At 40.4% G+C, this 24,517-nt stretch overlaps 1 protein-coding gene across 3 annotated transcripts in view; it reads left to right on the top strand.

Annotated features, from left to right (window-relative positions):
* The window catches only part of VWC2 (von Willebrand factor C domain containing 2), a 74,265-nt gene extending 50,487 nt beyond the window's left edge, over nt 1-23,778 (top strand). For all 3 annotated transcript variants that reach the window (XM_039378193.1, XM_027743649.2, XM_027743648.1), the window contains exon 4: nt 23,292-23,778. In XM_039378193.1, coding sequence (XP_039234127.1) covers nt 23,292-23,443 — 152 coding nt within the window. In that variant the 3' untranslated portion in view covers nt 23,444-23,778. The remainder of the gene's footprint in view (nt 1-23,291) is intronic.
* The last annotated feature ends 739 nt before the right edge of the window (nt 23,779-24,517 follow it).

Raw genomic sequence — 24,517 nt, 5'->3', positions numbered from 1 at the left:
AGGTTTTTTTTGTTCCAGTATTTTTTTCCAGTTATTTTGTTCTACTGTCAAAACAGAGGTACCTGTCACAGTGTGGGTGAGAGAGGAGTATCCTAGCTATGTGGGAAAAGAAGTCTGTGCTTGTGCACTCATTCATTTTGTTTGGCAAGGGAGGCTGAGCTCTGTTGTGGTGTTTTCTGGATAGCATAGTGTTGGTTTTTTAAAAGAAACAAACAATGATTGATGATTAAGGCTATTGCTTTAAATTTCATCTTGCAGAACAAAGACTTTGTCAGTCTTTTTGTGCTTTCCTTTGCACTGAGTTTTCATGCCAGATGAACCAAAGCTGTTTACTCCCAGGAACAAGTATTCAGCTTGCACAGTGGACAGGTGAATGGTGACAGAGCTGAGCTCTCTTCAAGACAGTTTTTAAGTGAACCAAGCTGAGCTGATGGCCAGAGCACCCTTCCCACAGAGTCTGGTGTTGCTGTTCTGGAGGTAGTTAGAGGGCAGCTAGAGCATGTGCATGTCCCCACAACCTGAATGCCTCTTTAAAGTTAGAAAAAAAAATGAGTTGTTTCTAAAGCAGCATGGTACAGGAAATCCAGGTCTTGTAAAAGCAGAAATTATTGTCATTGGCAATCTTCTGTTTGCCATTATATTCTAATATGTATCCATATGTGTATAATTTTTTCTCTGATTTATAATATGAAGTAGAATACTTTCTTTCCCCTTACACTTTCTACAGTGTATAGATATGGCATAATATATAATAATTATATGGTACAGTACATTCTACAATAATGTACTATATACTGTACACAACATACAGTTTTATGTGTCTGTGTGTGTATACACACATATATGTGTGCATACACATAGTTTTGAAAACGGTACTCCTCCAGGGGTAGTGGGTTTTGGTGTAATTACAGTACCTCATTGACCAGAAGAAGGTGAAAGTTGTGTATAAAATCACCTACTTACAACAAGTTAATGGCAGGATCACAACTTAGTCCCATTAGTAGATGTCCCCTGATACATATTCTGTAATTGCTTTAATTGGTCTCTCTCCTAGCTTTCCTGAACAGAAAATGCCACTGCAAGGCTGCCGTAATACATGGTAAATATATTTCAGTCTGTGCTTCCAATAGGGTAGGTGTCCTCCACCAGTCTGTTTTAGCCATTGAGCTGTAATCAGAAATTTCAACTTGTTACAGCCTGTGAACATAAATGCTTCGTTTGTTTTCTGGATTGTGCCTGTTTGTAGGTTCTGGTTTGGCCTTGATGACCACCTCGCGGTGTTAACCTAGGAGTGATGAATACATTCTTACTGATGGCACACACCTGTATATCTATATCTATCTATCTCATATATATATGGCATATATATATATATATATGCATACTAGAGACAGTCTTATTTAAATTAATTATAAAATAAGTTTAATATAAGTATCTGTGGATGATAGTGTTGAAATACCAGATGGGAACTAAATAATTCTGTGACTGATTTTTTGTTTTTGCAAGGAACTTCATCTGTCTGTTCTGTCTGTTGCTGTTGTGAGAGCACAATCCAACACAGAGCAGCAATTTGAGCAGTTACAAGCTGGCACGCTGGGGAGACCGAAGAGTGCCAGCTGGGCCTGAGGAGCAGACTGATCCCTGGTTGTGTTTTCCTGAAAGTGCTTGGACAAGTTCCATGTTGTGATCAAGATGGACAAAACTCACACATCCAAGAGCAGTCCTTGAGGCACTTTTAAGTGTGCTCTCCAGCTGTGTTTAATTACACCTCTAGCTGGGTAAAACTTCCCTCAAGTTTCAAAAGTCCCTGGCCCATACCTGGACTCATGCAGCTTAAGGGATGTGACACTGTTTCAGATTTCCTACTGTTCATCTTCTAATCCTTCAAAGAATCTTTCTCTTTTAATCCTTCAAAAGACTTTGTTTATAGTCAGCTGCTAAAATGATTTGACATCTGTGCCTACTTGCATCACCTACGGAGAGAACAGGAACTGAGAAAGGAATGCTAGGCCACCATGTCCAGTGATTAAGTTGTGAGTGATGACTGCTTTTCCCCTAAACTCCCATTCGTCTTTATAGAATTAATGTAATTTCTGCAGGCAGTGTAAAGCTTTGATAGGAAGAGGAGAGTGATTTTTGGGAAGTTTCTTAAAAAAAAATATTTTTTTTTGCAGAAAATTAATAATAAAAACAGGGTCTCAGAGGTTTACTATCTTCAAACTTATAAGTACTAGTGAGACAAACATCTCAGATGATTACATGATGAGAATTGTCAGCTGTAGATGGTGGAAGAATTCTTTGCAAATCCTGTCTGCAGCTACTGAGGTCAGGGCTGAGGTTAGTCAGCTTGCAAGCTGTACTTGTTTCTGTGGATTGTCCAAATTGTCAGAAAGCTTCACCAAGGCTACGATGATTTTGAAGGCTCAGTGTTTGTCCTGTGCTGTTCTTCTGGGCTGTGCAGAAAGATGAGAGAAGTGCAGAAGCTGGTGTATGTGTAGTCTCTGTGTCATCAACTACCCCTTTGCTCTGGGAGAGGTATCTGGGGCTCCTGCATGTTTCCATTTTTTAATTCAGATTCATCTTGCCATGTGCGTACCGTGAGTCCCAGTCTGGCTCTTTCTTTTCGGGGGCAGTAGTCACTGGGAAGGAGTGGAAAACATTCTTGATGCACGTGGGTCCCTAAAGAGTTTGAAGCTGGATCTCATGCAGACTTATGTTAGAGTCCATTTCAGGAGGTGTTCCAGAAGTGTTTTTTATCACCGACCTGGCCACAATGTCTCTCACCCTGATCCATTTCAAATCCTGATTCAATTGTTCTCCCCGAATTATCTCATAACACAGAAAAAGTATCTCTGCATTGGACATTTCCTGCTGTGCCAGACTGTGTGTCTGTGATGCACTCCCTGTACCAGTTAGGCATCTCTGCACCTAGTAGTTTTATCTCCCTCAGGCTGGACACAGTTAGCTTTGCTTCTTTTCCATTTGCAAAGGTACAGACTACATGCTGAAAGTTTAAACTTGCCTTCAAAAGAAAATACTTAAATTCTTGCCCTCATTAATAATCATATTGTTAACTACTATGCAGCAAAGAGCACTGGTCTGCATTCTCAGCAAGGCCCTGTTAATGCAGGTCATTCAAGCTTGTACTTCAGAGTCCATCGAGATAATCTGGTGTATAACAACCATGGATCTGGCTCATTTTTCACATGCTGGGAACACTGGTAAACATGCTCATACAAACCTCTGCTTTACCACAGAGTTTTCTCATGACTTTGGAATAAAGATTTTAAAACTTTCTTACGTTTAAAATTGTGAGAATGAAAATCTCTTTCCTCATCTGTTTTTTCTTACTTGAATGTGAATTATAGGAGAAAAAGTTTTATTATACAGTCGTACATTGTATCATGATTAGGGTCTCTGATAGATGTATTATATTTTGTATGATTTTCATTTAAGCAGCTGTTCTTGCTTTTCAGTGGCTGTCCATACTGGTCCTCTGTCTGTGTTTGTGTGCATAGGTGCTTCATTTTGTATTGCACAGATAAGTAGTATTAAATTTCCGAGTAATTTGAGCATATGTGTCTGTCTGCATGCCACCTGAACACAGAATGAACAATAGAAGTTATGTGTACTATCTAAAAGTAATTTAGTTAGTTTAGTTAGATTTATTAAACAGAAGTTAGAGGGGAGGAGAGTAATCTTTCTTCTGAGTGGCATGTTTGAATATGACTCCAGTATGTTCTTACCAGTGCAAAACCTTGGTAAGAATTTTGTTGCTATGTTCATTGCAAATGCAAGTCTCAAATGCATAGAGAAATTATTATACCAAGCAGTATGTGTTCCTATTTGCAGTTGATCAGATTTTGAATTATTATAGCCATATATAACATTTTAGTGAATAAACTTTGATGGGAAGCCAGTTTATTCTGTTCTCTCCTTCTTCCCACATTTGTTAAAAAACCCCTTCCCTCCATCTGTCCTGGGTCCTATTTGGCTGAATGTGCAGGTTCATCCTGAGTCTGACATCTTGTTTGGTCTTTGGAATCGTCAGCGCTGCTCATGCTGCACCACAGTCTCAGCAGGAGGACAGGCTGCTTGAGCCACGAGGTGTTGGATGTCTGACTGACGTACTGATTGTACATTTTGCTTTCTTGTGGGCATTAAATCTATGCCAAAAGAAACTTGAAGTATATCTATTAGAAGATGACAGGTGTCTGTCCCCTCCTTAAAAGTTCACAGGCTGCTATTAATCCTCTGAAAGGTGCTTTACAGTTTGCTTGGTCTATGATTTCTACAAGTATCATTTACTCTAAAAGCATGAACTAGGGAACATCCAAATAAATATATTTATAATATACTAAGAACATAGATTAACAATGCCAAAATACTCATAATTATTCAGTGTTTCCTCAGTGTCATTCTTTCTGGGAAAGGAGGTTTGAGTCCTCCTCAGTTCGCTGAACTTCTCTGGAGTTTGTATGAGTGTGCACACAGGTGCATGAAGACAGCCATTTTCAGCAATGTGACATCAAAGTTTTGTTTTGGAGTTGCATGTGCAACTTTTTTTCCTTAAAACCTGTGGGGAATCTCTAGGTTTTGGAGGGTTTAGAAAAGTCTACTGAAATGCAGGAGAAAAACCCGTGAGCAAAAATGTGGGTGGTCATCAGCATTTAGTGCCTAAATTAGCAACTAATTCTCAAAAACCGTAATAACCGTAGGGCAAAAAGTCATACAGTGAGGGACTCCCACAACTGTGAAGTGACACAGCATATTGGATGGAGAAAAATGAATGATTAAAACTTTTTTAAGGTATTCAATATGCTACATATTGGGTAAGTCTTTAAAAGAAAATGTTAATGACAGAAAAGAAACTATATGAAGAAGCTCTGTATTACCTCAGTGCTATCAAATGAAGCCAATGTATAGCCTAAATTAGAAACATGGAAATTTTTGATGAAATGAAAACTGCAGCATCCACAATGAGAAAGCAGTGAGAAAGCATCCCTGACCAGGATGTGGTATTCCTGAAGTGAATGTGCAGCCTGGTATACTTGCAGTGCCTGTCTGTGAGAATATGATACAGTGCACCTTTCTGGTCAGTTCTACTGTGTGTGCTTGAACAGGCAGCACGAAGTGGTGTTACTGCACAACATATGAGGTCCTGCAACTGTCTCAGAAATCAGGAGGGGTTAAGGGGAAGACAGAAAACAAGGTAAGTCTAACTGGATCAGGAAGAGACAGAAAGACTAGAGGTGAAGACAGAAAATTAAATGGATTGGAAACTTGGAGCTCTTTGCTTACAGTAATTTTATTTTATAGAACCCAGATATTAAAAGGTAGGAAAATTCCTTACAGATGTTACTTCTTGTGTGTATGTGGAAGGTTAGGGACTTAGGTAATAAGAAAAGTAATGTGCTAAGGGTGATGCTGGGGATTGCTACACATATGGACTTAGCAATAGGATAGATTTGACAAAACTCGTTTAGATGTGAGATGCTTATGCCCTGATAGCTGCAGGAAGAAAGTGTGCTTTCAAGTTCTGTTTAACTTGCTTGAGCTCTTTTGAAATATTTTTAATGCCTTGGGCCTTGTTTCCCTAACATGCTGACTTACACGTTCCTGCATGGAAACCTTGCTTGCTTGTTTCTTGCATTTCTTCACTTTATTTTTTCACAGTTTATTTACCATCCCCATTCCTTCTCTGTTGCAGTGTGATCAAGGTGCTCTCTTCTCCTAAGTGTATATGGTTGAATGCCCTGCACAATCTTCCTGCAATCTTTTCACAGAGCTCACATTTGAAAACAGAACACAGGGCAGAAGAGCATCTTAAGGGGGGGAAATAAATGTGGTGAGGGTGGAAGCTTTTCTTAAAATCTTTCTTTTAACAGAAAGACAACAAGTAAGTAGAAAAGACATAAAAGGTCTGACCATAATGGGAGCCAAATGTGGTCAGATACGGCTAGGCAGGCTAGCCCTCTCCTTTAGGCGTTTTTTCTCACTTTTTAACAGCCTGGAAGTGGAATCTGTCTTTTAATCACAAACCTGTGTTAGAAATGGTCTTTTAAAAGCAGTGTCGTCTGCAGGAAGAACTTGCGATAAATTAGTTATTGGGAAAAAATAAGTGGCTGAGTGCAGCTCTTAGAAGTTTCATTTTGAAAAGAAGTGAAGTCTAAGGAGGGGAAGTGCCAAAGAGATAAAAAGCAAAGTTTTTCTTCCTGCCTTCCATTATATCTGTCATTTTATCCTATTTTAAGAGTTTTCTCCTTTCTGACTTCTCAGCATCTGCGTTCAGTTGTAACTTTTGAACACAATTTTTATTCAATAAGAATAAATATGCCGTAACTAGATGAAATATGAGTCTAATAACTACAAGTGTAGAGGTGTTATATTTGGTAAGACTTTGTGCCCAGAGAAGAAATGACACAACATGCCAAGGCTTAAAATCTAAAATCTAAATTTATCAATCTGATTATTTAACCATAATTAAGGTATTTTGACTTAGTTCCAGTATCCTTTAAAAGTTCTGGTGTTTGCAGCACTAGCCAAAGATGAAGATGTATTTTTACTGTGTTTTTTATTGCTGGCATTTTGAAGAGGTGTTACTTCTATTTGCCTATGATTCCCTCATGGAATCTTGTCTTTGCATCTGGATTATTTTGCCCTGCTACTGGATGTTTTTACCTGTAAATGTGTTCCTAGTACAGTAGAAATCAGCTGACAATCATGCATGAGGGAAGAGACTCCTTGATGTATGTTATTCCTTGATGTAATTTGCCTGGAATGATACAAATTCTATATAAAAGTTTCCATTCCGAAGTGCTTTAGTCTTTTTTAAAGCATTTACATGGTCTTATTCATGGTGTTATGGTCAAGACTTCCCTTAAAAACTGTGAGTTTTGGTTGGGGTTTTTTTTGTTTGTGGGGGTTTTTTTGGGGGAGGGGGGGATGGTGTTTGTTTGTGATTGCAGTTTAAAAATAAAATTATCCCTTTTTAGCCTGTAAAATAATAATACCAGGGACATTCTTTCTACATATACTTTAGATAGAGTATATTCAAAAATAGCCTAGTAGCTCTGTACTGCAATTTCCTCTGAAGGACTTTGGTGATTTTCCCTTTTTCAAATTATGTGGGCGAAAATGTGTTAAAAATATTTTCTGATCTTGTGCTTAAGAAAGTGAACCCCTGGCTGATCCTACAGCATGTAATTCCCAAAATGTTGTTTGAAATCCTTGACTGGAAGGCATCATAAAAGGGGAAGTTCCTTATTATTGAGAACTGCATCTGTTCATCTTCTGAATAACTGCTTTGGTGTCTCTTACGTTAAAATAACCAGTCTAGACCAATGAAATTATTAGGTGAAGGCTCAAAGCAAGCAAAGGGACATAAGTTCATACATGGCAAGGTGTGACTCTGGAAGGCATTCCCATAGTTTCCTCTGGCTGTTAAGAGTTTGCATGGATTTGAAAAATGGTTAGATATATTCATGGAAAAGAATTCCAATAAAACAAAATGCAAGGAGCATGGGGTCCAAGGTGTTCTCGTGTTGATTCCTGGAGGAGTCAGCGTCTTCATCACTGAACTGGTAGCAGGGAGTATGCAGTTGATTTCCACGATTTTGGATGGTATGAAGCTCTCTCAGATAGTCAAGATGCTCTGCCAGTAGCAAACATCTCCAAAACTAGCTCACAAAATAGAATTCCATGTATGGTGATACACAGAGTATTTACTCTTGTCTACACAAGGGTAAATAGTGTAGACAATGTCACTGAGCAGGAAGCAGTGGTTGCAGATCAGGAGTGGTCACAGAGAGGTCTCTGAAATCCTCAGCTCCACATGCGGTGGCAGACAACAAAGTCAGTGAAGTATTACTTGTAATCAGAACTACTGTCCATAATCAAGAAGGATAATAAGATAGAAAATGCCATTTTTCCCCATCGATCACACATGAGCCTATGCAGACCTGGGCTCTGCTGCAGCGGATGTAGAGAAGGTGCAGAGAGGAGCAGCTGACCTGCTGGAGGGAATGAGGCTGGCTGATGGGAAAAGACTGGAAAAGCAGCCACTCTTACTTTTTAGTCTTTTTAGTGTTGGAGGGAGTGTTGGAGGGGTACAGATACTTGCACAATTCTGTCACTGCAGAACCACCTTGTAACATGTGTGAGTTTGTTGGCGTTACTAATGTTACAGCCCTAAAAGCTCTCCATGCTGTTTGCTTCATCTCTAACACCCCTTTGAGAGAACTCATTTGTGTTTGTCTTTTCCTTACTGTTCAATGCTGTTTGTTACTCCATAGTTTAGTAACGATGTCAAGTAACTGACATTTAGTATTTGGACTGTCAGGCAAAGCCCTATATGGTTCTATGGAAAGAAAAATATTGATCATAATTATCGTAATAAATCTCCAAATTAGCATTGGGGTTCTAACTTGCAAGGTCCTGTGCAAAAAAATTTGCAAGAAACAACCTCAGCACTCAAAAGTTTACAGTGCAATAAGCAAGAAAAGGTACAAATAGGAAGGAAGGGAAATCAGTGAAGATACCATATGACTCCTAAGCTGTTTGCTGTTTGTGGACTGGATCTTTTGTCCTCCAGTGTTTGTACATTCACTATCGGAAATGAGACTGCTTAAAACTCCTGTCTTGACCATTTCTCTCTCCTCTCTTAAAAACTCATCCAAAGCTTTTGTTCCACAAAGATTCCTTACAGAATCCATTTTTATGCATGTTAATACAAGGATTTGAATTGCACGTGCATAAATTACACACAGACTTGGAATAAAGAATGAGAAAAGAAATTACTAATCCATTAGTGGTTGTAGGCTTTGCAAGTACATATTGTGCTACTAATGGTTCTGGTATCAAGTGCAAAGAGAGTGTTTGCAAATTAAGCCCCAGAACAAGACAGGAATGAACCTCCTCTTGCAAAAAGGAAAGAATTAGAGGAGTTGGTGGTTTCTTCCTCTTGGGCTGATATTCCTCCTTCACTAGGACATCAGTTCTGCAGGAAACATCCCCTTTCCACATCTCTGAGTCCCACGTTTTACAACACTTTGATTTACTCTGTAATTAAGAGCTTCTCAATTTAATTAGTTTTGTCTTCTAGGGACATAACTAATAACTAACCTAATAACTTACATTCAACACCAACTTGCCAGATCTTCTTTATGCTTATGCTATGTATGTGGCAGGTGAGCAGTGATCATTTTTATCACCATAGAGTAGAAGAATACCCCAAAGACAGATTGAATAGTGTCACTGTAATCATACATCAAGTGTTTAATTGTTGGTTGTAGGACATTTTGGAGTAATAACTTCATTACAAAAGTATAATTTAATTTTTAGTTTTACCACTTTTGTATTATTTTACTACACTTTTTCTAGTGTAGTAATTTGAGTTTTAAGAAAATCAGTTCAAAGTGTCCTGGGAATCATTTACCATTTCATAAGGCTCTGGTTTTGCCTAGGAAAAAACAAACATAGCTTTCAGATAAACATAAAAGCACCAGCTGTTTTTCCCCAGAATTTTTATTTCCATAATAATTGCCTTTGGAGATAATTTTACAAGCAGAAGCATATAATATGTGGAAATATTTAAGAATAGGTTTACAATAATTCTGTTACTGTAAATACAAAGACTAGTTTTCATGCTCCAGTAACTGCTCTAGAGGTCTGTGTTGGGCAAAAAAAAAGGATAAGAAAGTTCCAGAAAGCAGCCCAGTTTCCCAGTGCCACCTTCACCATCTTGGGGCAATTTTTGGAAGCCAGTTTGACTTTTTTCAGGACAGAGTTTTCTGGACTATTAATTTAATGAAAGGCCTGATCTGATTTCTTACTTTTCCTCGTGCGTCTTTGCAGGAGCTTGATGGCTGCTCCTGTGAACAGGAACTTCAGTGATGTTGGTAGTGCCTGCCTCCTAACATACTTAGTGTTTTGGCTTAGTGGTAGGACATTTAAATAGTTCAGCTCCTGACACGGAATATCCTGTCTCTTCTTTCTTAGATGAGCAGGCAACCAGTATACAGATTTTGGCTGCTTAGATTGTGAGTTTGCATTGACTGAAAACAGAGGTCTCTGCATGAGCCCTGGTGTTTTTCATATCCTACCATCTGACTGGGATGAATTGTGGAATCTTCCTAGCCAAAACAGCCCACCCTGTGTCATTAGGGTTGGTGACTAAATAGGCAGACTATATCCATTGATACCTCTTACCAAGTTGCAGTGAGAATATTGAAGGGAACATTCAGCTTGTCATCCTTACTTTACTTTTTTTTTCACTAGACCCTGGCCCAGCCAAGATACATCTATGTACCTGCAGATCTGGCTGCCCTAAGCAGGTTGTGCTCTTTGCTGTGCTCTGCCCAGTTTCACACACCTGTGTAATGGGAAGAAAGCATGTGCACTAATAACATTATGGGAGAAGCACACTGGGCTATCAAATGGTGGTCTTTGCTCTGCAGCACGTGGGAAAATAAATGCTGATTCAGACACCAAAAGTGAAGAAGTTGAGCGATATTACGTGGAAAATTTATTTTGGTAGTGTGTATCCTTTGTGTCTGCCCCTGTGAGTGACATGAAATTTCTATGCTGCTGCAGTTCTCTTGGATGAAAGAATTTGTATAACTCACAGAGGCAGTCTTTGCATTGAATGAAGATTCATGTCTCTCACTTCAAATCACCTGCCTTTCCATCTACACAAAAAGGATTCCTCAAGTTAATTTTACCAGCCACCTTGCCTGATTGCCTGCCTTTTTCTTTTCTGCTTGAAATCCCACTAACTTCATTTCTTCTAACACCAGTGGCTTCCTCCTCTTTTTCCTTCGCAATGAATCGCCCTTCCATCTTCTGATTTCCCACTCTTCCTACTCCAAAGCATCTCTCTTGGCCAGTTTTTTATTCATAAATTGTGTGAGGGTGATGCAAACAGAAGCAAGAGGAAATTAACTTCTGACAGTGATGGATTTTCATGTTGCAACTTAATATATTTAGATTACATAGTAGCCGGTTCATTTCTAAACAGCTGGATTTAGACATGGTCCTAAGTGAAGTATGTGAAGTCTCCTCAGGAATGGTGTCTCAAATTTGCAGGCCTGACTTGTTGACAGTTTCTGATCAACAGAATAATAACTATTATTTGATGCACCCCTTCCTATCCTGAGTATTTCTTTGGTGTAAATGGCTGTGTTGTTTTAGCATCTCAGTCTTTATTTCTGCACAAGACCCTGATAAGGTAAGAAAATTACACTATGAACCAATGTCAGAAATGGGGTTGAAACATGAGGAGGATACCTGTGTGCTGGTGAAGGGAGCAGCCTGCAGACCAGACTAGTGAGCCACTGTGGCAGCATCTGTCTGCAGGATGTACAAGGACTTACACCAGAGGTGCCTCTTCTTTCCCCCCTTTACATGGGATCCGCAGATGGCTGGCTTGGACCAGATCCCTTGTTTTCAGGTGTCAGGGTTGGGTCCTATGCCCAGGACTGTATCTGTCCAGGAGGAGTGTGCTGCAACAGGGGCCAATGCCAAACTTATCCAAGGTCACATCCTGGCCAACCATGGGATCAGGGTTCCTCAGGGTACCCTGCTTGGGGTACCAGGGCCAAGAAGAGCGTGCTCTCACAGCGACATTTTTCTGTTATTTTCTCTTTGGCTTTCTCCACGGGTACAAAACACAGCAAGCTAAGCAAGCTGTCTCAGGGCTGTGTTTCATAACCACCAGGGGAAAATCATTAAAGGGGATAAAAAGGTAGAATTATTGATTGAGCAGCATGGAGGGCAAAGCATAACCTCTCTTTTGCTCATAAAAATACAGTGATTGTTCTCTGTTGTGGAGTAACTTAGATGCGTCTTAAAGCTGTTAAGGAGTGGTTTTCACAGGAAAAGTTAACTCAGTTCTTTACAGGTATATTCACATATAATAGAACCACATTAAAACAACTAGCAATTATAACTGTATATTTTGTAAATTTTCACATGTAAAGATAGTGATCATTCATTAGGGCTGGTGAGTAAACAGGTTCTTTGTTTTTCCATTATGATTCCCATGCATTACACTTGTTTTTTTACAAGGACAGCTTTTTACTTCAGTCAGTGGAGCTAACAATGCACAGTAAAGGATGTTAGAATTCATTGTATTTTAAAACGATGCATGACATGCTGAAAATTACAATTCATACTTTGGCACAGATCCCTTTCACTTCTATTCCTGTAAGAAAAGAGTACCATTGTCCTGGTTTTAGGAAGAAGGTTATTGGAAACATTCTTAATAAGAAAGGTAGACGGGGGAAGGAAGATGATCGGTTTTCAGTATACATTAAAGAAAGTCCTTTGTGGGACAGGGTTTTTTTTTAATGTTTTAAATAACAGTTGTGCTGGGATTGGTCTTGGCCAGGTACTTACCTTTTGTAACTTAAAGGAAATGGATAAAATGAGCACAAAATCACAGATACGGTCCAGAAACTGCCACAGGACCAAAGTGTTCAAGTACAAAGCTGAGCAGCTTAGATGGGATGGACCATTTATTATGTTATTATTTTTTCTGTTACTGCACAAACTTGATTTCCTTTAAAAATCTTAATCTCTGTTCCCTCTTTCCGCAGCTGTCAGTGTTGCTCACAGCTTGTCTGTATGAGAGGGTTACACAGGTGTCTGAGACCCCAAAATGCAGCTCCTTCTGTGATGATGCCTTTTTCTAGGTTGGTGCGTATCACTTCAGCAACAGATTACCTAGAGAGACATGTTAGGTACATCTGTACAACTACAACCAGAGCAAACCAACTCTAGTGAATAGGGGCTAGAAATCTGTCTGTGTAGGCAAGCACCTAAAATCGTAACTAAAACAAAACAAAAAAAACACCAAAGGATCAGTAATGATGACACAAACTCCAAAATAACCACAAAAAAGCCAAACCAAGCCCTCATAAGCAAGAGGACTGTTTAATTGGGAGAGTTGTCACTATCTGCTGTGACAGTCTGTCTGGGCTTGAATGATGCTACATTCAGAATTTTGATATAAGTCGTACTCAATAAGAAAGATAACCCCTGGTTTAACTGTATTCAGTGTATTTATTCTAAAATGGGGTGAAAAAATTACTGATGCTTGACTGGTAATGTTTCGTTGGTTTGATTGAATGATTTCTTGTAGTAGTAGGTAGCCACTGTCCATCCTCACATACCATATTCTCACTACCCAATGTTTTATAGTGACTGGAAAAATATACTGATTTAGATTCACTTCTTTGCTAAAGCAGCATTATACTGTACTTTGGTACCACTTTAGCTTTTGATTTAGTTGAAGTTTTTAGGGATTTTCCAAAAATAATTCTCTAAATCTTTTCCTTCATGCATTTATCCTGCATTTAGTCTGTGTTTCAGGACATATAAAATCCTGCTGCGTGATAGACGCTACAGCCCACCAGTGTACAGTGTTTTTGCTAATTAAAATATGCTTTTAGTTATAGTGTTTGCAGCAAATCTCTGAGGCATTAAATTACCGGTCTGTAACATGTGCTTGTGGAAGAGCAGAGTCTATTTAAATTTGCTTAACAGTTTTTAGGATAACTTGTTGAGGATCTTTCGACAAAGGCATTTCACGAGGCTGGCTTAGTCTGAAGAGTAAGCCGATGTTTCCCAATGCAAAGAAGATGTCTTAGTACTTGAGCAGGTCTTTCACCAGGCTCCCAGTAACCCTGCCAAGCCCAGCAGGGTGACTGGGATGAATAAACAGCTTGATAAAGGGAAGGATTAGCCCCATTAACCTCAACAGCAGGACTTTAAGCTCCTATGCTAGGAGTGCTGGGGCAGACAGGCATCTTACCCTGCTGCAGCCCACACAATGTCCCATCACTGTTGCCAGTCCTCGCAGTGCCTGGCAATGCTTCTGCAGTTTCTGTAACAGAGGGAAAATTAAGCGATGATTTGGTTTTTCTTAGATGTGACTGCCCTCTCTGGGTTTCAGAGGTAATTTCCAAGTAGCCAATGCTTTTGTTGTGTACTGTGACTCCCACGTAGTCCCTGGGCTCTGCTCCACTGCGAGCATCTCTGCAGGGTGCTACACCACAGGTCATGTCCCAGACCTCTCTTCCAGGCTGGCTTTAGCCCGGACTGGTTCACTGTCTAGCCTGGACAGTGCAGGGGGGAGCAGAAAGAGAGCTGGGGGGAGCACAGGTAGGCAGCTTTCTGTAAGCATAACATCGATGAAAACGTGCTCCCAGCAGGCAGGGCCAGTGGTAAGCAGGGTGAGGAGCTCCGGCCCTTGAAGATTTCTGTTTCTTCCACAGCACTGTCCTGGAGAAATGGGGTGCTGATGGCTTGGACCAGTGCACTCTTTGCTCAGTAAAAAAATAAGCTGGATGGCTGGACACAGAGAGTGATGGTGAATGGAGTTACATACAATTGGTGGCTGGTCACCTGTGGTGTTCCCCAGGACTCAAGGGCCAGTCCTGTTCAGTATCTTTATCGATGACCTTGACAGGGGGATCAAGTGCAGCTGAAGGAGCTGGGGTTGTTCAGCCTGGAGAAAAGGAGTCTCAGGGGAGACCTTACTGCTCTCTAACAGAAAGGAGGTTGTAGCCAAGTGCAAGTTGGACTCTTCTCCCAAGTAACAACTGACAGAATGAGAGGAAATGGCCTCAACTTGTGTCAGGGGAGATTTAGATTGGATATTAGGAAAAATTTCTTCACTAGAAGGGTGGTCAGGCATTGGAACAGGCTGCCCAGGGAAGCGGTAGAGTCACCATGCCTGACAGTGTTCAGTAGGTGCGTGGATGTGGCGCTGAGGGACACGGATTTAGCGGTGAACTTGACAATGCTGGGTTAACATACAGACTTCATGATTTTAGAGGTCTTTTCCAACCTAAACAATTTTGTGATTCTGTGTTATCTGAGGCATCTGACATGATTTTTCCCAATGCATTCAAGCTCAGTCTCTCTAATTTCCTAATTATCTGGGTGGTGACTGATCTGCAAGCAAGCTGAGCGCAAAATCGATGCACGGGTTGCTGGCTTCTAAGTGTTTACATAATTTTCTGTAAGATACACACAATGTTCAGCTCATGTCTAATTGGTGCCATTTCTGGATGGAATGCAATGTCCCTTACAAATTGTAGGACCTTTGAAAATCATTTTAAGTAGCCTAATCGAGTCTTTCTGTATTTTCTCCGATAAAGGAAGTTGTTTGATGTAGTTTATTTTTATGACACTGAAGCCTCATGTTTTAATTGGGCACTTTTATGCTCCAGGGCTTTCTGTTTGCAGTATTGGATTGTGCAGTGTTCGGTGTTTCTCTGCTTCTTTTTGTTCAGTACACAAACAGCAGATTCCTAAATTCTGCTCTCTGAATACACCTGAAAAACTAAGGAGACAGCAGCAGTGGTAGGATGATGGACTGTTCCCTTCCTGTAAACCATTTCTACCTGTGCAAAACTGTGCAGCCCTGGTTTCGATAGCATTTGGCATTGTATTCCAGGGATACTAACATCACCACAAAGTGAAAGTAGATGAAGAATTAGAACTGATAAGAAGCAGTGGTGAAAAAGATCAGACCAGGGGCTGTGCTGGCTTTGTTTCATGTTCTGTGGGACTTTTTGGACACTACTCCAGTTTCTAGGACTGGGGCCAGAATGAAGTGTTCGTCAACGGTGCTGTCACACATGATAAATGGAAAAGTAAGACGACAGAATGTGATCGTAAACAGGGCTCGTGAGTCTCATAACCACAACATTAAAACCCAGCTCTTAAGTATTTTATAGCTGATTTTATCTTCTGTATTAAAGCACGTGCACACACGTGCGCGCACACAGAGACTACAGCAAGTGCCAGAGTTTTGATACCCACTTTGTCGTAGCAGTGCCACTGATGACATGATCACCCCATTTAGTTACAGGAGATATTTACTGGGCTTTCTTCTGTCTGTCCACTCACAGGAGATGCTGCTATACACGTCCTTCTTAATTAGGTGGCAAAATTAATTAGATTTAATTGTTTCTTCCAATCTATCCATTACCTGTGCAACTAACAAAGTGTGACGCTACTAGAGGGAGAGGTTTTATTATTCTTAAAAGCACCAAAGCTCTGTCTAGCATGAAAAAAAAATGATACTCTGATGAAAGGTTGCACATTGCATACACTGCCTTTTTGTACTTCCCATAGCAGCTAGGAAGAATCACAAAATGGATTTTTCTTCTCCTTGTCATATATACACACACACACACACACACACACACACCCACCCACACACTTACTGGAAGTCTGTAGGGTATCTGCCATCGTTCTCTGGCTGCCAGTATCTTAAAGCATTGATAAACTATGAAAATAGTACTTGGGTTTTCAGGGTCTCAGATTGCATTTAAAATTGGGTCTACCTGAATCCTTCTTGTGTAATTGAAAACTCTCTTTCGGACTTGGTTCAATAGCATCCGAAGGTACCTAGGCAAGTAAAAGGTTGCACTGGATTGGTAGAAGTCAGAATCGTGACAGCAGCAGGGGTGATGAACTTATTTTTGTGAAAGAATGAGAGTGTACTGTAATCCTGGTCACAGACTACTTTTACCTGCTACTTTTTGTGCTTTATTTTCTGCGCTGATGTTTCAGGGGAGATAGATGTATTTTTTATAAATGTGTGTATATATATATGTGTGTGTGTGTATATATATATATATATATATATATATATATATATACACACATATATATATAAAATATATCTCCTCGTGAGAGTGAAACAAAATCAAGCCAGGGAGATACAGACTCCTTAGAAGAGATTAGAGATCAGAAGGACACAAAGTAGGTACTGATGCCATCTCTGGAGAAAGTGATTATATTTGAGAGGAATGAGAGACATAATGCCCGTGTCTCAAAAATATTGCTTCTGCGGTGCTGCGTGGCACAAAAGCCTTATTTTAATGTCTCATCATGCTGCATTAGCACGTTTTGAAACCCATATCAAATATCTTAGCAGGTGAGAAGAACTTTATGTCCCAGTGTACTGGGAGATACGCACAGCCAACATCTATCCATGGTTCAGCACTTACCTCCCTGGTGTAACTTCTGAAGAGTCCTTGGTTTTGTACTGTGGCATACTGGGTCATCTGCAGCAGCAGACAGCTTGAAATGCAAGCAGGTATCTAGTTCTGCATCTTCCAAGTCAGTGTTTCATTAGTCTCTGTGGCATCTACAATAGATCCTGGAGGAAGCCTCAAAACATCAGAAAGAAGAAAGATCTGAGGTGGAAGGGAAGACTTTGCTTTCCCCACCATGTTCCTGAAATTACTGAGCAACAGAAACGCTCTTGCTGTACGTGGGAGACTGTCAAGTAGCATTTCTGAAAAGGAAAACTTCTCTGTAACACAGAAAGGCAGCAGCAGATTTTACTTGAGTGCAATGATATGTTTGTTTCTATAAGATTTCTATCTGGTGTAAAATTCATAAGTCATGAAAGCATAAGCTCAACTTTTTCATCAGTGGTCACAACAGAAAGGCAAATGTCAGGAAGTAGGAGAAAAATGATAAACAAAACAGGGAGTATCACTGTGCTACTGTACAAGTCCAGACTGTTTCTACAGCTTGTGTGTGGTGTGCAAGGTTTGGTCCTCACAGTCCCAAAAGGAGGTAGCAGAACTGGGAGAGATCTGTAGAGGTAGCAGGGACAGAGAGGGTACAGAACTGGCCTCCTTGGGCTGCAGGTGATGGGAGGGAAAGGAAGCATGGTACAGGACAGTCAGCTCACAAACAGCATGATAAAGGTGGGGATGGTTGTTACTGCCTCTTCCACTATGAAGATTTGGGAATACCAAGTTTAGGTAGTGAGTGGACAACAACAGAAAACTGTCCTACCCTGCACACAAGAGCCGTGGGCTTCCTTGCCACCAAATGCTGTTTGTCTGGGTTTAGCAGGATGTTGGAGAAGTTAATCATAAATCAATTAACTCCATCCATTAACTCCATTAACTGAGCAAGCAGGAGCCATTTACGAAGTCTCTTATTCAGAAAGTGCTGGAAGTTGGGTACGTGTACTCGCTCTGTCCCCATATACTTCCTGGCTGCTGCAGGTGGATGTCTGATCTCATGCAGCACAGCTGCTTCTAGAATAATGTCATGGTTCTCAAGGCTTCCAAGTTGTAAACTTTCGTGTTGTAACCCTTGGAAATATCTCCATGCAAATTGAAAAAAATCTAAATTAAGAAAGGGGGATAAGCTAAATGTCTAAGTTATATAATTTATAAAGTGCTCCAATACCACAGTGATGCATGCTAGAAAACCGTTAGGGTAGATGGGGCTGCTGTAAGGTACCTTAGAAGTAAGTGGCCTGTTCACCTGCTGCAAGGAGCTGCTAAAAGGGCATCCGTGAAGAACTTCAGCGCAAACCAGAGCCCAAAGCAGTCTCACATCAAAGTGTTGTATTACAGAGGTTGTCACTATAGTTCTAATTGGCAAAAATCTGTCATGACTCTGGGCAAACACATCAACTTGCAGTGGAACAGATTTCTTTGTCCATTTCTTTGTAATTTTGTTTAACACACGATGAAAACAGTAGCTTAAATCATGGTTTACAAAATTGCTGTATCTCATATTTTTTAACTGATTGGAACATGTGCCCATACAAAAGCAAGGTCAGGCAGAAGAGGAAACAGGAACAGCTCCGTGCTGTACAGCTGTGATTTTGTGGAAGGAAAGGAATAGGGGGAGGAGTTTCAGAGAGCCACTTCCGAGGTTGTCAGGGTTACAGGTGCTGTTGCTTCTGTAGGTAACTGGCTTGGGCATTCTCTCCTGAGAATTGGCATTAGCTGTTTTCTTCTAAGAGAACAAAATTTGCATTTTAATTAGATTGTTGCCTTTGTCAACACTGAAGCATAACATAAGTAATTGGAAACTTTTCATAGGACCAGCGTAAGGATTTAAAAAAACCAAAAAACAATAGCAGCATTTACCCAATAATATTTTGAAAACTTTAGTTTTTTACTGTTTCAGAGATGAGGATCCCATTATAATCTCTCAATGAATAGACCTCGAAATCTGCCTTCCTAGTTTCTTAGATCCCAGTATAAATGTTTCTAGGATTTCTAGGAAGCTAGGATTCACCATTTGAGATGCGTGGAAGCCAAGAGCTTCATGCCAGTTGGGTGCTCAGTGTGAGAACTGAAGATTTGTACTGAACTTGTTGCTTTGAGACATCGCTATGATGGCAGCAACTGTGCCTTCACCCTGGGAAAGAAATCTGTGCTGATACCAGCATGGTATGGCTCAAGTGGAGTCTGACAGCACCAGCTGTATACTTCGGGAAAACAAACAATGTCGTGGTTGATTTCAAGCTGCACTCAGAATTGATACAATACGTCATACTGAATTTTCTGCCAGATTTAAGTGCCGGATTTAAGCAGAATCTTCATCTACTGTGAAGATATGCAGCACCATTGACTGACTTAAAGCTATATAAGTATATACAGTTGGGGATGGGGCCCAGGGGGTTTATACTATACAGCCAGTGCTGCACTGAACGAGTACCAGGTGCTGAAGTTGGGCAGAGTAGTGGTGTTGCCAAGAGGAGTTTAGAAATCAGGCAGCCTCCTTTGTAGACCAAGGAGAAGAAATTCACTACTCCGGCAGCAGCAGCATCTAGTAAGAAAGCCCACCGCTGCTTTGGGATTAAGAACAGCCCCAATTTACTTTGAAATGCTTTACATGTGCTGTCAGGTAATTTCGCAAACTTAAAAACTTGAAAATGGCTCACCTTTTTTGATGGAAATCTGGCATTTTTGCCAAATCAATATAAACTGCCCAGCATTAAGCAGTAGTTTCAGCAACTGCCATGCCTTCAGGGTAGCTTGGCCACTCTGAATTTGGAGGAAACTCAGTTGATTAGAGCATGGTGCTAATAACACCAAGGTCATGGTTTCAATCCCTGTACAGGCCAATCACTTAAGAGGTTGACAAGATCATCCTTGAGGGTCCCTTCCGACTCAGAATATTCTGTGATTCTGTGAAATGTTCTTCTGCCTCCCTCTGCTAAGCTTGAGACTGAGGAAGTGGCACTCCTGAGTTCTCAACACCAGTTTTTGTGTGTCTGCCGTATATCGTGACCCTCCCACTGTCTGCTCAAAATCTTCAATTTCTCAGTTTCCCCACTGTCCTTTTAGGCAGGCAGAGGACCATTAGAGGCTTCATCATCACCGTCCCTGGCAGAAGATTCCCCAGGGAAGGGCTGCTGGGGGCTCAAGTGCAGCCAGGGCAGCCCTGCACCGAGGGCCCACTGCTGCTGTCCCATATACACCCCGTCTCTGCAGGCTGGTTGCTTTGGGCCAGTCCAGCCATGTAAGTCTGGGTTCTGTGACTGCTCCTCAGAGGAAAAGGAAATGGATAGGGATGAGAATTGCCTGCTTGGTGTGGAGGCAGCCACAGGAAATCAGGAGCCAGAACTAGCTCATACAGCTTGAAAATTGAATGAGAGTTTTGGGTGAAGCTCAGAGGTTTTTTTCCCTAGAAGTCAGAGGCTTTGGAGAAATTATAAAAGCAGAGTTGTGGAATTATATCCCTGTGTTTGGACACTATATTATACTGACATTTATGTGCATGATATTGCAGTAATACAGTCAGTTCAGCCTTTTTATTGATGACCTTTTCTGTAACATTAACCACAATATTGTGCGCACGTGATATTGCAAAGAAAAAGGTGAGGGCAAGGATGCCGGTTCACTATTGCCAGTTTAAGTATTATAAGGTTTGAAGTTGCAGTAAGTATGGATGCAAATGCAGAACCAGAAAATAGGCAATTTTCTACAGAAAAGTTTCATGATACTGAAAAAACATTTGTTGTTGTCATTTATTTTTGTTGGGTCCCTTTCTCAAGTAGATGGGTATTGCTCTTCTGTAGGTTTACCCAAGCAATGACTTTCCCCCATATTAGGTAGTTTAACAGTTGAGGTGTGTAACTTGTATCTTTACATTTAATAACTTTCTGATGTAAGAAGGACTCGTCACACATGGCATTAAGGTGTTGCTAATTGTGACTGGAGGCATTTGCATTATAAATCCTAGTGAATTATATTATGGGTTTTGCACCATTTTTACTTCATTTCCTGGTTGGTTTTTATAACCAAGTATAGCCTGTAACATTTACCTTTCCAGAATGAAATAAATCCTTCATAGGGGATTGACATTGCTTTTGTTTCTCTGGTGCCTTTTACATAGTGTTTAAATTTCAAGTGGTCTTGCAGGTTTTGTACAAATTCTCCATGGAAAGTAGATTCTGCTTTTAGTATTTTAACTTTTTTAACTCTTTATATCATATAGCTTTGTAATTCATAGGGCTGTTACAGGCCAGCAGGCAAAACATTCAGGTGTCTTTACCTAAAGAGTAGGTGAACTTATCTTGGGATGAAACTTTTTTAAGGTGTGAGAAGAATACTATATTTCACTGAAACAGAATTATATAGATTAGCATTCAAGTGTTTTAAACAAAGTTCCACTGAGGACAGCATAGTTAACACTGCTTTATCTTGGCTGAAAGCTGGGGCATCTCCCAATGTACAGTGGGACCCAGGAGCATGGCTTCCGCCCCAAAGTCCTTATTCCTGTGTTGTCCAGCCCAAGATTACTTTTGCATGGACAGACTGAGGTGACTGAAAACACAGAAGTATCACAGTAACATTAGGATAGTAAAGCAGTCAATTTTACATGAGATATGCTGTATTTTACTATCCATTCTGCATCTGAAGCCTTGAATGGGCAAGAAGCCACCCAAAACTATGCAAGAAACCACGTTAGAGATAATTGTCAACAGTCAATCCTAAAATTGGAATAGGCTGCCAGGGAAATGGTGGAATCGCTATCCCTGGAAGTGCTCAAAAGGCACGTGAATGTGGCACTTGAGGACATAGTTTAGTGGAGAACATGATGGTGCTGGGTTAACAGTTGAATTCAACGACCTTAGAGGTCTTTTCCAACCTTAATGATTCTATGATGCTGTGCTCCTGTGAAAACAAAGTATGGGCTTAAATATTCAGGGTATTAATGGATGCAACCTGAGGAAGAAAATTTCTGCAAGTCTTACAGGGCTCTTCTAGAGGGTTTCTCTTCAGTGAGGAGGGGCCTTCATTATGGCCCATTTGGCTTCTAATTCTCAGGGTGTTTATTAAAACTATTTGGTGTGTGCTTTAAAATGTGAAACATACATTTCTGTAGAAGTAGCAGTCGTGCTCTTTGACATAGGTCTTAAGAACAGGCCCCCAGCAAGGGAAAACTGAGCCCATATGGCATATATTTACTTGTATGGCACACAGGTTGGCAATCAGTAAGTGTTTTGCATGGCCATAGCCTTTAAGAATTTCAGCAGTATCAGATCTATGTATGCTGGCCCCTGCTACACATCCTGCCCTGATGGACAGTGGTACTGAATTGCCGTTGAGTGGCGAGGCTCTGCCTGAGCAGCTGCTGTGTGTGCTTATTGAGTGGAAGGGCCAGGTTCCACTGAGGACATGAGAGTGTTTAGACAGATGGTTGGAGGGTTTAGTGCTGCTCTACAAGTGCGTGTGGGTTTTCAAGGCAGAAATAGACTTCTTTTTTAACAGAAATGTAGAAAATGCAGCCGTTGCAGCTTTCTGCAGGAGAGAGATTTGAGGATGTCTATTGAAATGAATCAGATTTGTCTTGCGAACATTGCGCTGGTGGATTTTCTCCTGGCTCATCCTTGGAAATGAAGTTATTTCAGTGTACTATGAAAATAGGTGTTTGTAGGTGACTTACATAAAATTGAATATTTCTTTTATACATGAAAAGTGTCTTCATTGAGAAGAGGCTGGAGCTATTCCACTCCGTTGGAAAATGACTATATTCTCACGAAATGGAAAATAAACTAATCTGATACTTTGATTACTACACGAACTAAAGCACTTGTTTCCAATGGGAAAAAGCTAATAACATTTATAATCATCTCTCTAGTAGCTTACAGCAGCACTGTTGCATTATCAGTAGCTGTCATTTTCTGTAGCTCAAACCTGTATTGATCTGCGCCGTCAGTGTATGTCCAGGTCTCTGTCACAGTTGCATGTTTCACAGAAAGACTTTATTGCACCTTCCCATGGCGGGCAGGACAGTCTGTACCAAAAACATCCAGCCACTTCGAAGGGCAGCGTCCTACCATTCTTTGCTGCTTTTGTGCCTTGTGCACGATGCTTGTGTTTGTTTACTGTGCCCAGTGTTCCTCACTTTGCATTAGGTTTTCTGTGTTCCGGCCAAAACTGCACTAGGCTGGATTACAGTGTGCTACTGGTATCGCATAATGATCTCTTTCCTTCTTTTAGGCCCAAACTGCTTTGCAGAAACCCTTGTCATTCCAGCAGGCCGGGAGGTGAAAACTGATGAATGCACTATATGTCACTGCACATACGAAGAAGGCACGTGGAGAATTGAAAGGCAAGCGATGTGCACTAGACATGAATGCAAGCAAATATAGGAATTCTACAAGTCTACGTACTTTTCGTGGTTTTTATAAAACATCTCACAGCAGTGAGCACCCTAGATGACCCAGGAAAATCTGAATGAGAAGATTCTGGAAAGGAGCAAAGAATAAAACACTAATATTTTGTTTTTCAAAGTAACATAATACTGCAAGCAAAGAAGTGCATATATTTAAAATGTTTGGACATAAGAATACCTGTCTTAAATGTGTTATTTTCACAGTGAGTACACTAAAATACACTCAATAAAATATTCTATGTATTTCTATAATATCATTATAGAGCTTAAAAATAAATGTTTTATATAGACAATGCAGATTGAAGTACTGTATCATTGCCTCTCCTGTTGTATACATGCGCCATGACTAAAACATTACATTTCTATTCTAGTTTCACCATATGTGGGTTTTCTTGCCTTTTTTTTTGTTTTGTTTTGGGTTTGGGGTTTTTTGCTGTTGCATACTTTGAGTTTAGTGGGGCAGGAAAGAGCCAGCATATGACAAGACTTTGACATTCGCACTTTTGGAAAAAAATAGACTATGCTTTCTGAGAAAGTGTGTTTATTTATGAATATAAATGTGTTGTAATGTAGAGGTAGGTCAGCTCCATCTCTTAATTCTACTGATGCTCCTGCCTCCTACTCCACAGCCAAGATAACTTGGAGCAGTGGCTAATACAAAACTGGTCTCTCATAGCAGTTGTTATAAAAAATTAATCAGATAAATTCAATTCTTAATATTAACTTCAAGATAAAGGATTTATCAGCAGGGCAAATCTCTCTGTGATATAAACCATATCGCATCACGTAGCTGGTGGAAATGATGGTAAGTAACCACACAGCATTGTTAATGTGATGCATAATGGACTTGGGGAAGTGCAGCTTGGAAAGGCTACAGCAGCCAAACAAGCCTTCACTGATGTGGCCACATTGTTAATTTGTGGGTAGGAGAAGGGTTTGTATTGAGGAGAAAGGTTTAGAATTAGGTCTTTGAATCCATCAGAGGACTTTTATTATGGAATCTGAGTCTGACTTACATGTGAGGTGAATCACATCTCCGTGCTTAAGCCAC

Source organism: Pipra filicauda, unplaced genomic scaffold, assembly GCF_003945595.2.
Source record: "Pipra filicauda isolate LSUMZ 115617 unplaced genomic scaffold, ASM394559v2 scaffold130_size2058158_pilon, whole genome shotgun sequence".
Lineage (NCBI taxonomy): Eukaryota > Metazoa > Chordata > Aves > Passeriformes > Pipridae > Pipra > Pipra filicauda.
Note: the sequence above shows the minus strand (reverse complement) of the source record. Positions and strands in the feature narration are given on the sequence as shown.